General features: G+C 42.6%; 2 protein-coding genes across 2 annotated transcripts in view; both read left to right on the plus strand.

Moving 5' to 3' along the window:
- Positions 1 to 1,435, plus strand: part of EPC2 (enhancer of polycomb homolog 2) — a 52,141-nt gene extending 50,706 nt beyond the window's left edge. The window contains exon 14 of the mRNA XM_068949344.1: positions 161 to 1,435. Within this exon, the coding sequence (XP_068805445.1) occupies positions 161 to 233 (73 nt within the window). The 3' untranslated portion in view covers positions 234 to 1,435. The remainder of the gene's footprint in view (positions 1 to 160) is intronic.
- Positions 1,436 to 11,799: 10,364 nt separating this feature from the next.
- The window catches only part of KIF5C (kinesin family member 5C), an 89,834-nt gene continuing 85,088 nt past the window's right edge, over positions 11,800 to 16,545 (plus strand). The window contains exon 1 of the mRNA XM_068949345.1: positions 11,800 to 12,263. Within this exon, the coding sequence (XP_068805446.1) occupies positions 12,138 to 12,263 (126 nt within the window). The 5' untranslated portion in view covers positions 11,800 to 12,137. The remainder of the gene's footprint in view (positions 12,264 to 16,545) is intronic.

Genomic DNA, 16,545 nt, shown 5'->3' on the forward strand with positions numbered 1-16,545 from the left:
AAATCTGTTCCTACCTGTTTGTTGTATATGTTTGTCCCTGATCCAAATAACAGCTTTGTAAAAATACAGAATGCCTGTAAGAAATAGTATTTCCTTACGCAAGTTTAATAAATGTGCTGCCTGTAATCACTGAATATTTTTTTTTGTTTTTCTATTGCAGAGAGAACCATGAACCAGAACGCCTGGGTTTAAATGGCATAGCAGAGACAACAGTAGCGATGGAAGTGACATAACCTCAAACCAGTGTCTCAACCTGTGCTAATGGTGTAGTCATTTATATTCCAACTGAATGCAAAATACAGCACTCTGTGGATCACAGAGAACTAAAATGGACCTAAATGGACTATCATTATATCGTATATTAAGTCGATATATAATGTAAATTTTGTAAAATTGGGAAAATCACTACCTTGTAAAATAGTTTATTTGTATCATCAATATTATTTCTGTTACTTGAATAGTAGATATTCATCATCATGCTTTTGCACTTGAATTTGCAACTGAATGGATTAAAAAATAATTCTTTAATGGGATCATGAGCATGAAATGGGATCCTGCATCACTTGTTTTAACTATTTATTTTGCCATGTTTACATTTTGTATCTTGTACAAATAAATCCAACTTTGTGTCTAAAAAGAAAAGTTAAAGATTCATAGCTAGGAAACAAAATTCTTGTAATTTTTTTCTAAAGGAAATGTAAAGTTTTCACTTGGTTCATTTTGTTTCACAATTTGACTAGATGGACTTTTTGGTAAATACTTTAGTGGCATTTCACTGTCAAATATGAAGTTCAAGGCAAAATAGTATTTTCTATTACTGTGCAGGGGAAAGGGATGGATCGATACATGCAAATTTAATGTAGTAACTCACTTTTCCATATATTTTGAATGTATATTTCTATTTATAATACCAGTTTATAAAAAATAATTACACAGGAAAAAAAAACTGTCTAGGAAAATTATGCATCTAGCACATATTAAATTGTGCTGATATGAGAAAATTTTCAACTGATTACATTTTATCTGGAGACTGCATATTTTAACCGGCTTTAAAACTGTAACACACCACATAAAGGATATTTTACCAGGTATGTATTGCATTATATATCATTGCAATAATTATTGGATGTCTAGATATCGAGCCATCCCAGGTGGTGGGGGGGAGGGAGGGTTGTGGCAAGATTGTCTTTTCAATTTTGGAGAGTTTTCCTGTGGCTACAAGGCAAGTAACGGGTTGGAAAAAGTCTGACTGTAAGCGTTGGACACCTTCGTAGTGTAGTGTTTTAGTGACTTTTTTTATACGGTTCTTGTAAATTAGATACGTGTAGTGGTGTTTCAGAATGTTTGTTTATGCACTAGTTCAGACAACTTTCCCTGTTACTTGTTCTTGATAAGTGAAAACTGCAGGGAAATAAAAATACATATCAAAACATGGACATGTTGCATATGTGTTTATTTCACAATGTGCAAACAACTTGAATGTAAATCTTAGGGGATATTGGCGGTCTCTTGATGATTTTAACCAAAGCATGTACACATCAACTGAAACCTTTTTGAGAAATAGTGTGATTATTTCCTGTCTCTGAAGTCCCTTCCCACACACGGTAGGGGAGGGATGGTCCACTAGTTAGAACCTAAGACTGGAAATAATCACGACAAGGGCAAGTTTCCTGTTCTGGCAGAGAAACTTCAGGTTTTACTGTGGGAGAGTTATTCGAATTTTCCACGGTTTGGTTCTCTACCTGTAATTTGGATGATATTTCCGTGTGTCTTAGAATCATAGGTTGGTTGAGGTTGGAAGGGACCTCTGGAGATCGTTTAGCCCAACCCCCAAGGGTTGGATACCTTCACAAGGCATTACAAAATACAGATTGCAAGGCATCGAATGCTACAGTAAGGGCACACACAAGTATCCAGAGAGTTGGAACACTTTTGAAGGGAATTATTTGCAACTACTTTCAGTTGGAAAATTTGCTTCCTGCAGTATGTGCTTTGGTAGAAACAAGTATCTTGTTATTCAGTCACAGGTCAGTTATGGGGGACAATACAAAGCGACGCTTACAGATGAATGCTTTCTGCTTTAAGAATATTTTAACACTACATTCCGGAGATTTGAAACAAACTGAAATCTTGTCCTGTCAAGAGGCGACATAGCCGTAGATAAGTGTTGTGTTCTGACGGTCAGTTTTAGTTTGGCTACAGTTGATAATGCAGTTTGTTTTCTTGAAAGCATCTAAAATAATAATTTGTGCATCTTAACCTTTTTTTTTGGTAAGGTGTTACTTGTCTGTTTGCCATGCCATCAGCATATTCCTCTTAGCTCTTTATATAGAGCTTCTTTTAATGTTTTGTGTGAATGCCTTACGTTCAGTAGGTTCTGAGTTCTGACAGTTGATCATTTGACAAGCTCTTTGTATTTCTTTGCAAACTCAGACAACTAACTGTATTTCGGTTAAACCGTTTTATTTTCTAGTCGTAATATTTTTATGAAGTCCACAAGGAGAGAGAATATTAGATTGTATCTATTGAGAATAATTAAGGAGACCCTTGACACGTGAGTGTTACTGCCTTAGTCAGGCAAGGCGTGATGGTGGGATTTGGGTCGTCTGCACAAGGGAGAGGCATCTGTGCAAGTACGTGCCTATTCATTCACTCTTCCTGCATCCTGCCTTTACCAGAATTACCATTTTGAGATAAGTTCTTTACATGTATGTGATCATTTCATGTCTATTTAAGATTTTTGTAGGACTAGATTTATTTCTGTGAATGGCTATATGATGTACGTAGTCTGAGGTAGGAAACAATTTTTGGGATGCAGAATTGTTGCAAGACTGAGTCTGAAAAAGAGGGGGGAAAAAAGTTATCCTCCTTGATATGTAAAAATAACTTGCTTCTCTATCCAATTTAGACCCCAAACCCTGTTGCAGTTTAATAAAAATATGAAGTCATTTCTTCTGAAGATTGAAAGCTGTACATTTACATACAGCTACTGAGCTCTGTGGAATAGACTCTTCTCACAACAAATTTGGATAAATTTCATGACAGATTGAACTGAAAGTGTTTCTAAAATTGCTGTATAACTGTGAATTTGTATACTCTAATCCTCATCTCATTACTAGAAAAACCTTTAATGGAGCTTCTAACTCTTAATATATGGTGGAGAAATGTCAGGTGAAAAATGCCAAAAGTTTTTATGAACTCCAAAGGCTATATGGTAAGTGTGCCATATGTTGAATGAGTTTCACTTAAAGGATTAGTAATGATGTAGGTTTCTTGTAAAGTAGGCTATAATTCTCTTCCTAAGGATTTTTAGCAATAAATTAATTCTATGCCTCAAGTGCCAGAAAAGGAGAATGATGAATAGTACTGAAGAATAATAAATAGAATAAAAATAAAGAATGCAGACATAGTCTTGTTAGAAACTCTTCTACCTCTCCTGGTATTGAAATATGGTTAGGAACACCAATGACCGAGCTGCATTTAAGTGTGCTGTATTAAAGGTATGTGTTGAGCATCTGATATTATTTCTGAATTTCCTTATTTGAACAAAATGCACATCTGCAGTATAATTTGAGTAGTGATTTCTGTTCTATTATATACTAGGGAATATTTGTCAAAATTTTTGAAAGTAATTAATGTACAGCAGTTCATATTGTGCTTTTAAGTTTAATGTGCAAAGTCTTACTTTAAATGTCAGGTACCGTAGAAAATGATTCATTCATATTATGTAAAATTGAACAACATTTCAAATATTAACCCTGAAGATATATAACTCAATTTCATTGTAGGCAATGTGATTTTTTTTTTTTTTGGAATATTGCCTTTCCCTGTTTTGAAGTCAAGTACTTATCATCCTGACAGAAGGGAGGAAGGAGCGAAGCTCAAGGGTTAGACTAGATTTCAGTCTGTTAAAATTTGGCCTAATGTTGAAAGATTTAATGTTGTGAACCTTCGATGCTCCTGTTCTGTCGCTTGAACGGTACCTGTGAGAATTCTTCAGTCACTGACTGAACCTTGTGAAACCAAAAAGATTTTCCCGAAGCCAGTTTGGAATGATCAAGAGACTTCTGCTGTGTGGTTGTGTGGGGTTTTTTTTTTTTTTTCATTCCTTCCCACTCTACCACAAAAGCAGATCTGACAGCATGATAGTATTAAGAGGTTGGAAAAAAAAAAAAAAAAAAGTACCCAATCTTGTTTCTAATTCTCTCTTTCCCTCTCAAAACAAGATCTAAAGAATATCCTGTCCTGTTTACAGAACCATCCCTTTTCTTTAATCATCTTCAATAGACTGTATGTACTTTTTTCTCGCAAAGGAGATGCTTCTTACTGCAGCCCTTTGTCCTGAGGCTCTCACTTTGAGACTCTTCTTCCTTCTCTGGTTCATTTTCCTCCACTATCTACAACTCCCTTGTAGATAATAACAGAAATGTCACAGAAGAGTCATCTCAACAGCCTTTCTGTTTTTTTTTTCAAATCTTACTTCCCTGTTTCTTCTATTTTTAGGTTTTGGAATAATCAGACTTACTCTTAGAAGGATGGAGAATAACCTTCCCATCTAAAAACCGCCCCTAAATTAAAGCATGTCTTTACTGTAAACTGCTACTCAGGAAAGAAGAAAAGGGAAAGACATTTCTAACTGGGAGAAGAAATGCTTCCTGTGAAGCAGCAGACCTGGCAGTGTAAGTTGAGCTAGCTATTAAGATCCTTGTGTTTATATCTGAATTTGAGTGTCTTATTCTCCTGATAGTGAATACAGTCGTCTTAAGGGAGTGACTTCAAAACAGTTTAATTCAGATGACTTCTGTTAACTTACTGAAAATAACTGCCTCTGCTTCTTCACTGACTCTAAGGGAAAGCTAGGAATGCCAGGCTCCTACTCACAGGAACACAGCTGGAATATGTGAATTGATGTGATTGATGTGAAGCTCTCTTTTTGTCTTTAGATTGTGTGCTATCCTGTTGCAGCCCAAAATGACGTTCCTTAATATGAGATATTCTCAATATTCCTTAATATGAGAAATATCGTCCTCTTACACAAGAGGAAAAAGGAGCTTCAAATTAAGTTACTTCAATCATTCTTGCATGTTTCCCAATCCCCTAGAGTATCTTGAAATGCAGAGTTATGTTTTTTTGTGTGTGGTCTAGGGCTTTTTAATTTAAGTAAGAAAGAGCACCCCAAATAGTTGCATCGTGCTATGAATTTAGCCATTGTCACAGTCTGTATAGTCCCATTGTAGCTAGAGTTTAAAAAAATTCAGAATGAAGAACAAAAGCAATGCGTTTGGAATTGGAGGAAAATATCAAAACTTTACGTGTGATAACAGTGGAATAACTAACTGCTTCCTCAGCGTAGGTCCACTCCTCAGTTTGCCCCTCCTTTGGAAGGAAAGGATGAATAACTTGAATCCATGCAGCCTATCTTCCCCATTTTTGCCCCCTGTGTAGTACCGCCCAAAGTGCTGGTCCCAGTACCTACTGACAGAATTACACACATGCGATCCAGCATTCCTCCCCAGTCTTGGGGCAAGTGGATGTGCAGGCATGGATGAAGAGATGAAATGGCCCAAAACCTTCTACAGGAAAAAACGTAGAACTCTTGAGCCCTGTCATTGAAGAAGAACAGCCTTTTCTGTGTACACCAGTTACACTGCAGCTTTTTGTTTCGAAGATAGGATTGTTCTGTGACTAAGAATGGGAAAATCAGTCTTGTCCAATCTTGAAATCCATTACACACTGAATCTACTCTAATACCCAGTTATGGAGGGATGATAAGTGGAAAGATCAATTAGAGAGAAAGGGGCAGATGAAGGAGGGAGGCGATTAACTAAGACCACATAGCAGATAGTGGTAAGAGAAGAATTTTAACAGGAAATGAATACATCAGCCTAAATCCTCCTGTCTGACAGGAGTACGCAACCACTGCCTTAGAGTCCTGACAGGCAGGACTGACCCCAGACCATATGTAGCATATTCTGGTATGATTTTATCTATTCAGGAATGTATGTAAAAATTAACTAGTACTGTGCATGTCAGCTGTTAAACTCTTGTAAGGACAGTAGAAAAAAGATAATAGGGCCGAAGTTAATCAACTAACCAAGACTGGGCACAATTAATAGTTACACTTGCAAAACCTCACTAGCAGTTCAGACTCCTTTTTGGCAGAGATGGTACTGGTAACTTTGGCAGCAAGGTCCTGCTTCAGCAAGCTGTAATGTAGCCCCATATGCCCTGACTTCACCCCTAGGGACAGTCTGGTGGCAGCTAGCTGTGAGTTGATGGCAGCCGAGTGCTTGCTTTCCCACCATCACTATTAATGCTTCAGTGACTGCTCCCGAATTAATGTTATTTCATTGAACCTTGCCCTGGGGATCAAGTGATGCTTAAACTAACATCATCCCCCATCTCCCTGATGATCTGACTAGACTAGTCATTGTGTTTTTAAATCAACAGTTTTGGAAATGACACCAGAAGATGGCATCATCTGCCTGTGATGTTATTTAACTCTTTCTGGACCTTATTGCATGAAGTTTTGTTTTGTTTTTAAGATAATGGACGTGTTTGTCTCCCTCACAATAAAATTCAAGGTGTGGAGGGTTGGGGGGGAGGGATTGCCTTTTAGCTTTTTATAGTTAAGACAGACAAATTACTAGATTATTTTTCCAAGTTGTAACCATTTTATGGGGATTACTTAAGATACCATAATTTGAGTACTGAATAATCAACTAACAAACATTTTTGGGTTTATACAAAGTGGTAAAGATCAGATTTTTTTTTTTTTAAGCAAAACCATTTTTTACAGATAAGTCAGCACAATGTACATGCCTATGCTTACTGTCTTTAACATACTCTAGATACATGATTAAAGTAAGCAAATATCAAAGTGTTTTGCAAATCGGAAACAATGGCTGCTCTTAAACTTCCTGCTAGCATATATCAAATATATTCTGATCAACTATCTTTGGACTGGCAATACTCTTATTTCAAAATCTAAACTTTCAGTGGAAGCATGTTGGTTTCAATTACTTTTTTTAAAATGAACCTGCACTGCTATAAGGACCCTGTGTTCTATTCCACTTTGAATTGTACCAAAACTAATTATTCTGTTTCAAGTTGTGTTTTCTACATTAGCATATAAAATACAGATCAACATTTTGTGTGTATGTATATATAAAAGTCATATTTTGACCTGAAATTTTTCTCAATCTAAAGACTTTTGAATTATAGAAATTCCCTTGAAACAAGTTCTTATAAAAATCTAGTTTAAATCTTTGAACTGCATTACCTTCCTAGTTATTCTGAAGTATTTCCTATTGCCTATTTTAAAAACTCTTCTATGATTTAGAGTAAGTAACATATCAAGATGCTATTACACAGAAATAGGAGGAAATTATCTCCTTTATATTGCATGCTAGTGAGCATCTTAGGGCTGACTGTAATAAGAGACAAAATACTGAACAAAAAGAAAGGAATACTGATCATGATCCAAGGTTTTTTTTTTTTTAGCTAAATTTTTAGTTCAGCCCCAGGTCTTATGTCTCACTGCTAAATGACTGTGCAACATCATAATCCAGTCCTGCCAAGGTGCTTTGCCTGTAAGGCAAAGAGCAACTTGTGTCCATTCAATTCAACATTGCCTTTTATTGCCTTTCATTATATGCGTCAGATGGTAAATGCCTCAAGGACTTTTTTCCTCTGTAAAATAACACTCTTACATATTGCATTCAATTTAATAATGATGTCTAACAACATTTCAAATTCAAGAAAGAACAGCATGCAATACATGAAGTCCAAAAGCAAGATAGTAAATAGCTGCTCACAAACTTCCAATCACTTAAAAGCGTGGCGCTATATGGCCATGTCCACTTGGATTCAACAGCCAACGGCTACCAAATTAGAAGCTCTGACTATGAGGCATGAAATCCACCTGCTGGCTCTGTTCTTGGTAACAATTACCACAAGCCCTGGAGCTCAGCATTTCTTAGATTAAGTGGTGCAAGCAAATGTTTCAGTAAAAGGGATATGGCTTACAGAAAAATTACATGTGTATAAAATTGGAGATTACTGCAGATGATGTTGGAACATGAAATAAAGAAGCACGTGTTTTTTAAGTACAAAGGAAAAAGACCTGCAGGACAGGAACTGCAAGAAAGGAACTCCAGTGACCCAGATCACTCAAAAAAATATCACCTGCCTGGCCAAGGGAAATATTGCTTATAGGATAACCACCTTGGGTGACTGAGTGGTGGTTACCCAGAACCTATACCTGTTCTTTGCCTAGACAAATGGTCTATAGCCTGGTCTCTCCTGAAGTATTAATGGGCAGCCTTTTCTTTGGTGATGCATGGGTATAGATCGCAGTTCCTCCCAACTGTCTTCTCAACGTTTCTAAGTTCATTTTGTTGCCTGTTCTTCAGTCTTTGGCTTCCTAGTTTTTTATTCCCTTTGAACAGTTCTTTTGGGTCTATGGAAAAGACGCAGGTTTTCACATGCCTCTGTTATCTATCTCCTTACTTCTGTGGGATCATCTCTTCGTAAGAGTGTCTGTTTTGCTGTTCAGCCCTGCTATCACATAGGTCCCTTCTGTTGGGTTTTTGCTTCAGCCTGAACAGCTTGGCCATAACAGTGGCTCATGTGTAGAGAAATGGAATCTCATTGTTTTCTTATGGACAGTTCCCCCCCGCCACCTCCAGCCTCAGAGAAGGGGATTTGTTATTCCTTTGGGACTTCTTCAACATCCTGAGCTGTTTAGTGAACTGTCTCAGCTGAGGCTGGCTCAGCTTGTGCGTTTCTTCAGGAGCAAGCAGAACTTGCTGTCAGCCCCTGTATAACTCTGTCAGGGTCATTTGAATGGTGGAATTTGAATCTAGCTGGAGAACGTGCCCCACAGCTTCAAGGAAAGGAGATTGATATCAAGGCTTGCTTTCTTCCACTTTTGTGGTGTTGGTAGCATGAAAATTCTGTGTCCAGGTATAGTGTAGCTCACAAAAGCCAGGCAGTGTGTAATGGTATTTTCTGGAAGTATGCTATCTGTTTTTTTGGAGAGAGGGGGGGGAAAAAAAAAAAAGTAAGATTACAGGAATGGGGATGAATGCTTTCCTGTATCTTCTGAGTTCATGTTTCTTGTGATGCAGTTTCCCAATAAACAATAAATCATACCTTCCACCATTTACTACTCTGAGTGAGGTACCAGGGCATCCAGATCAAGGTGGAAGCTCACAAGCTCATGAAGTTCTAATCACCTCCAAGACTGACTGGAACCTAATGTTCCTACTAAGTTGCTTAACGCTCAACAGTCTAGTAATAACAAGTAAAAAGAGCAGGTTTATGACAATACAGTATTGTCATACATTGACAATACAGACAATATAATATTGTGACAATATTGCTAAGAAAAATGCTCTTCAGTGTGTTCTTAGTGGCTGTAGATTATACCTGCTCTAATTAGAAAATAGAAATTTGCCTATTGTTATCCACATTGAGCTCTTGATATTGGAGAAAAATACAAATGAATTCATCAGAACAGTTGTCTTTTATGACTAAGCCCCTGCTTGTCATGACTTATGAATTTGCTATTCAGGGCAAAAGCTTGAAACATAAAAAGAAATAAAAGCGCTAGATAATTGGTAATCCACAGGAATAAATCACATTATATAATAATGTCTTATCACATCCTGCACATTGCTAACTCTCTTTGATGTAATTACTTTTAAGAAGGGCATGAGAATCTTTTTAACTAGCCTGCTCTTTTCATATCCACATCAGGTAATGAGGACAACCACTGAGCTAAAAGAAAGAGAAATCTCCCTAGGACCGCCAAAGAACTGACCATTGTCATCTTAATTATGATTGAGGCTAATGTAATGCAACTGAAACTCCTTTCTTTGGAGGAAACTGATTGCAGGGGTTGCTTGGAGTGGCTAAAGTCCAGGGACTGTCTCTTACTTACGGGAAGACCTCAATGGTTGTTGCATGTGTCTTTTAGCAGTCTAACTTGCAGGGAGAAACGGATGGAGGAGGTGGAGGCTAAATAAGGTAGTGTAGACTATTTCAGACAACTCTAATCAATTAAATGAACTACCCTCCTGTCCCCAACCTTGTACCAAGGTTAAGTTACAGGTACTTTCAGCAGACAAAGAAGAAATAGGGCTAAGTGAAGAAGGAGAGCAAATGTGAAGAGTAGGAAGAGGCACTAGGACTTTGTTTTTTTTCAGATGAATATTCACTGACTGAATAGTCACAAACTTCTTGTTAACTTAACAAGGTCAGAGCTTCACTCAGAGCTACTATTTTTTTCTGCCCTTTCTCACAAAAATATCTATGGGTAGTATAAAGAATGGGAATGCTGGCATGACAGCTGAGGAATAAATAAGCCTTTAATCTCTTTATCAGAGGCAAAGAACAACAGATTTCTAGTCATACCCCTTTGTTCCACCTTTACCATGAAGTTGCCCGTTTAGTGTATGAAATCTCTGTAGAAGAGAGAAACCAGCCTAATCCAGGAGGCTTAATCCTGGTGAAAAAAAAAAAAAAGAGTACAGGGGAGCCGTTGAGGGGAACTGTGAGGGTCGGGGGAGCCGTTGGGGTTGGGGGGGGGTGAGAACCGCTGAGGGGAGCCGTGAGGGTCGGGGGAGCCGTTGGGGTTGGGGGGGGGAGGTGAGAACCGCTGAGCGGAGCCGTGAGGGTCGGGGGAGCCGTTGGGGTTGGGGGGGGGAGGTGAGAACCGCTGAGGGGAGCCGTGAGGGTCGGGGGAGCCGTTGGGGTTGGGGGGGGGTGAGAACCGCTGAGGGGAGCCGTGAGGGTCGGGGGAGCCGTTGGGGTTGGGGGGGGGAGGTGAGAACCGCTGAGGGGAGCCGTGAGGGTCGGGGGAGCCGTTGGGGTTGGGGGGGGGTGAGAACCGCTGAGGGGAGCCGTGAGGGTCGGGGGAGCCGTTGGGGTTGGGGGGGGTGAGAACCGCTGAGGGGAGCCGTGAGGGTCGGGGGAGCCGTTGGGGTTGGGGGGGGGGAGGTGAGAACCGCTGAGGGGAGCCGTGAGGGTCGGGGGAGCCGTTGGGGTTGGGGAGGGGGAGTGAGAACCGCTGAGGGGAGCCGTGAGGGTCGGGGGAGCCGTTGGGGTTGGGGGGGGGTGAGAACCGCTGAGGGGAGCCGTGAGGGTCGGGGGAGCCGTTGGGGTTGGGGGGGGGAGGTGAGAACCGCTGAGGGGAGCCGTGAGGGTCGGGGGAGCCGTTGGGGTTGGGGGTGAGAACCGCTGAGGGGAGCCGTGAGGGTCGGGGGAGCCGTTGGGGTTGGGGAGGGGAGTGAGAACCGCTGAGGGGAGCCGTGAGGGTCGGGGGAGCCGTTGGGGTTGGGGGCGGGGGTGAGAACCGCTGAGGGGAGCCGTGAGGGTCGGGGGAGCCGTTGGGGTTGGGGGGGGGTGAGAACCGCTGAGGGGAGCCGTGAGGGTCGGGGGAGCCGTTGGGGTTGGGGGGGGTGAGAACCGCTGAGGGGAGCCGTGAGGGTCGGGGGAGCCGTTGGGGTTGGGGGGGGGGTGAGAACCGCTGAGGGGAGCCGTGAGGGTCGGGGGAGCCGTTGGGGTTGGGGGGGGGGTGAGAACCGCTGAGGGGAGCCGTGAGGGTCGGGGGAGCCGTTGGGGTTGGGGGGGGTGAGAACCGCTGAGGGGAGCCGTGAGGGTCGGGGGAGCCGTTGGGGTTGGGGGGGGGTGAGGGTCGGGGGAGCCGCTGCGGCGCGCGCCGCTCCCGCCGCCCGCCACCTGCCGCGCGGACTACGCCCCCCAGCAGGCCGCGCGCGCGCGCACCGCGCCCGCGGGGCGGGGCGGGGCTGGCGTACTGCGGTGCAGCCACAAAGCGCGGGGCTGCGGGAGCGGCGGCCGGTGCCCGGCGGCGATGGCAGCGGGCCGGCTCTGAGCGGGGCGGCGTGAAGGCTCCGGGCGCCCCACTGCCTTCCTCCAACGGCCGCACCGCGGTGAGAGGCGATGGTTGCTGCGCGGGCGGAGGCTGAGGTGCGCCGCTGCCGCCGCGGCGTGTGAGGCGGTGCCCTGCCCTGCCCGCCCTCATGCCCCGCTAGCGGCAGGGAGGCCGCCCACAGCGCCCGCCTCGCAGAGGGCTCCGGTGCGGCAGCCCGGTGCGGCAGCTCGCCGGCGCGATGGCCGATCCCGCCGAGTGCAGCATCAAAGTGATGTGCCGCTTCCGGCCCCTCAACGAAGCCGAGATCCTGCGGGGGGACAAATTCATCCCTAAATTCAAAGGCGAGGAGACGGTGGTCGTAGGGGTAAGTGTGTCCCCCCCCCCCTCCTGCCCCCGGACACCTCGCCGTCGCCGGGCTCCCGAGCGTCCGGCGGGCGCTGCCTGCCGGGGCCGCTCGCCCGTTGCCGCCGCCGAGGGCGGGGTGGCGGCTCCTGCCTCCTTCACCTTGAGGGTGGCGCAGCGGGGAGCCCCCGGCCCCGGAGGCGGTGGGGGAGGCGGCGGCTGATGTCATGCCCGTGACTGGGCATGCTCGCAGCTCCCCTCCGCTGCTGGGGCGGGGGGGCTCGTTGCGGCAGCCGCCGGCCGGCCGGGAAAGTCCCCCCCCCCGCCGCCGCCGCCCCCCGGGGCGGTGTGGAGCGGGGAAACGCGCCCGGGCGTCGCTCCCCTCCGCGCCGCCGCAGCCGCCTCCGCCGGCGGGTCGTGCTGGCGTCCAGAGCCGGGCGCGGACAAAGCGCCGGCGGGGTGCGGGGTGGGGGGGGGGAAGCTGTTAAATCCTCATCTCTCCATCGGTGCGGCTTCCTTGCTGCAGATAATTTCAGAGGATGCAGCTTTTTTTGTGTGTGATTTTTTTTTTTTTTTGATGTGCTGTGTGTCTTGTGCGTCATTGTGGGTGCGTGACAGGCTGCGTTAGGCAGGCGCGCTGAGGCACCTGCGCTTGCAGGCTTCGGTAGGAGAAGTGGAAGTGCTGTGAGAGCGAAGACTCGGTATCTACCCTTATTTAAAAAGACCCACACCCGGGGAAGTTTTTTCTTTTCACTATATATATAGAGATATATATATATATATAAAAAAAAATTTTAAACATCAACCCGTTGCCACGCTTCCAGAGACAACGTGCTCTCCAGTAGGACAAATTTTGTTTTTTCTTGCCCCTTTATAAGGGACGGACTGCTCGTAAGAGTAAAAACTTTAAAATAAGTCATGCCGATCACTTTGTGATTTGGGATGCGGCTCCTTTGCTGACTGGTTGACATGGCGCAGCATGCTTGTCAAGACTGCACGCTGAAGTGCCCCTGCTGTTCTTGGAGTTGGAGCTTTCCAAAACTGGCTTCTCGGCAGGGGTTCAGTTCACAAGTCTGCTAGCGATGGTCTTGGTGGGTGTGGATGTACAATACTGGACACTTTAAGTTCGGTTAGTTTTCAGCTTACTGTCTAACCAGTAGTGTCTTTGCTGTTTTGTTTTATATATTGGTCTACTTTGGTTAAGCTATCAAGATGTCCAATACTTCACTATGATAAAGAGCCCTTAAAATTACTAATACTAAGCATATATTATTACTTACATGCTCAATTAATGTTCTTATTTAAACCATGAGTTAGCAGAAACTTTTTTTTTTCCATGAAAGCTGCTAAATAATTATGGATGAGTGAGGAAAAATTGAGTCAATTTTGGACATAAGTGAATGACTCATTTCTCTTTATTTGTACTTAACTAATTTGGCTCTATAGGAAACACTTTTCTGTTATTTGAAGGTTATAGTTTTTAACACCTACACCAATGTGTTAGAGATGATAATCTCAATCAACAATACAGGGCTGTCACTTTGGTCTGCAGATATTTGGAACGAAGGAGGAGTAACTGTACCACAGTCATTTGGATACTTAAAAAACAAATGTCAGTAGATCTTCCTCCTCCCTTAAATAAGTAAACCCTCAGACATATGAAAAGTAGGTTAAAATACATCAGTTGAATATCCTTTTAACAATATCATTTCTCAGAGAAGCAGAGTTCAGAATACTTCTTTCCCCTTCAGTGAATGTGCGGGTGGCTTAGAATGCATCGTTGTTTATTAAGTGTCTGTCTGGGAAAACAGTAACTATGATGCATCAAAAAAGGTGTTAATATCTTGCAGATAATTCCCTTAGGATAAAGATTAAAAGAGAAAATAACAATTTTTAATTTCTACCATGGGAGTTTAAAGACTGGTGAGAGAGGGAAAAATACATGTATTTTAAATAATGCATTTTTATCCTTATATATATGTTTTCAGTTTGGCAGGATCATTTTTCAGGGACATTATTAGTCATGAAAATCTGATCTTAAGCTTAGGGTATGCTTTTCCCTTCTATTCATGGGGCAAAGTACAGGTTCTTGCTCAGGTGTACATCTTGGTCGTGTTAATTAGTGGAAAATGTCCTCAAATACAGCTTGCTTTTTCTAAGAGAAACCATCCCCCTGGGGTTCCGTGGGGATATTTGTAGCTACTTGCAGTGTTGTAAATATAAATGAAAATAAAAATCTTTACATATTCGTTGTCATCTCTATTCATGGTACTGGGTCATGGAGATTTGGTGCAACTTGATCTACAGTCATATACAGATCTGTACTTGATACTGCTTTCTACTGATTTACTGCAGTACTGTAAGTATTATTTACTCATTCAGAGTTACTGCTTAAATCCAGCACATAATGTTTAGCTGGGGGAAAGAACCCTGGTTCTAATGGAAGATACTATCAGAGTAAACTCCCATCTAGAAAACCAGCATTTTAATCTCAAAAAGTTCTTAATGTTACGTTAAACAAAAACAAACCAGAAATGAGCGCCAGTGTTTTATTAAAGCATTTGGAAGAAGACTGCAATGCAGCTTCCTTCCATAAAATATTGGAAAGGAAGAAGTTAAAAATTCTATTTAAATTAACAATTTCTGTTAAAAGTTGAAAAAACACGGAGGAATTTGTCATCACAAAATAAAAAATGTAAATCTGAGTAGTTTAAAGAAAATGTCTACTTTTCTGAGATGTCAGGAAAAATAAATGTAAATAAAACTACTTCCCAACAAATGACTGTGGGGAAAATGCTTTTTCTGGACCTCCTACCATCATCTCCTATTATACTTTTCTAGGCCTGGAGCACGTTTTCCAACAAAAAAGCTAAAGGTCAAGACTTAATGATTTTACCGTTTCTTGAAAGTAAACAGCAATGAAAGCTTATCAACTTGGGATTGAGTTTCTCCAAGATAGCTTTTATATCATGAGTAAAGCTGTGTCTCTTGTGTGTTTTAGAGGTCTTTGTGAGAAGAGTCCTAAGGCAATATCCTAACTCCAGTTAAATGCATTGGGGTTGAGATTTGACACACAGTCTTGGATTCTAGCTTCTTCCATGAATCTCCCGTGTGGTTAGGGCGTTGCATGTGTGGTGCGCTGAAGTGTGGACAAGCTGTCCGTTAGGCAGTAAGATTAAAATGTCTTACGTTAGTTTTTTCCTGTGGTTAAGAAGATAAACAAATAAAACCCGATGTATTTTGATTCTACTTCAAAGCTTTAAGTATAAAAGCCTTTTATGATCTATCTCATCTTCAAATGTGGCAATAAAAGGCAGAAATGATAAATACAATGTTTTTTTTTCTTGCAGTGAGCTACATGAAACTGCAGTCTACTGATAGTGTTATTTTTGTATTTGTTTGCTTTTCTGCAACCTCAAGGTGACTCTCTAATTGATTGTTTTGGCTGACATACCTAGAAATATATTTCTCTTACTAGCTTGCTGCTTACAGTCTTGTCAGAGAGTGCAGAGTTGTTGGCTCTAGTAAGCCAGAAAACCACCTCAGTTGCTTATGGTTTCCTGTTCCCAGTTCCTCCAAGTACTTTTATTCCTGAGCAGCTGCAAAGGATGGAGAGGCTCCCTGCCTTGTGGGATTCTGTCCGTGAGGACAGAATTTCTTTTTTTTTTCTCTACTTAAAGTAATGGGGGGAAGGGGAGACAATGCTTCTATCCTTTCCCAATATTAAAAAAAATAGAGGAATGTAATTCTAAATGAGACAGTTTTTCACCTTCTTTCTCTGGCAGGTCCAGAGTGACCGCTTCCAGTGTAATTTGGTAAAAGGTTTATCTGAAGACTGATTCTTCAGAGGCAAATGTTTCCTGTTTAGAAGAAGAGCCTCTAAAACTAATCTTTCCAGTCAGCTCAGAAACCTAATGTTAATATTATCAGGAAGAGGATAAAAGGATTTTTCATTCTGGTTGTCAGTTGCTTTTTGAACTGCAGCGTGAGGGCACATTTAAAGCGGAGCTTTGCCTGAACGTCTGAACACTGAGCTTGCTGAGCACTGCAGTTCTCCGCTGTGTGCTCAGTAACAGGCAGGCAGAGCAGAGAAGAATGTTTCTAGCAACACGCGCCCTCGCTGACTGCGTTGGTAGGCTTTATTAATAACTCTGCCAGCTCTCTCCGCAAAGATGCGTGTAGGAAAACCGGCAGACAGCTACGGGGTAAATGTAAGGGTCCTTACAGGGACTTGTTTTACTCGCACAGCAAAAAATCCGACTGTTTCATTCCTGAAACATTACACGTAACTAGCTTATTGTGCT

This window comes from Struthio camelus, chromosome 6 (genome assembly GCF_040807025.1).
Source record: "Struthio camelus isolate bStrCam1 chromosome 6, bStrCam1.hap1, whole genome shotgun sequence".
Lineage (NCBI taxonomy): Eukaryota > Metazoa > Chordata > Aves > Struthioniformes > Struthionidae > Struthio > Struthio camelus.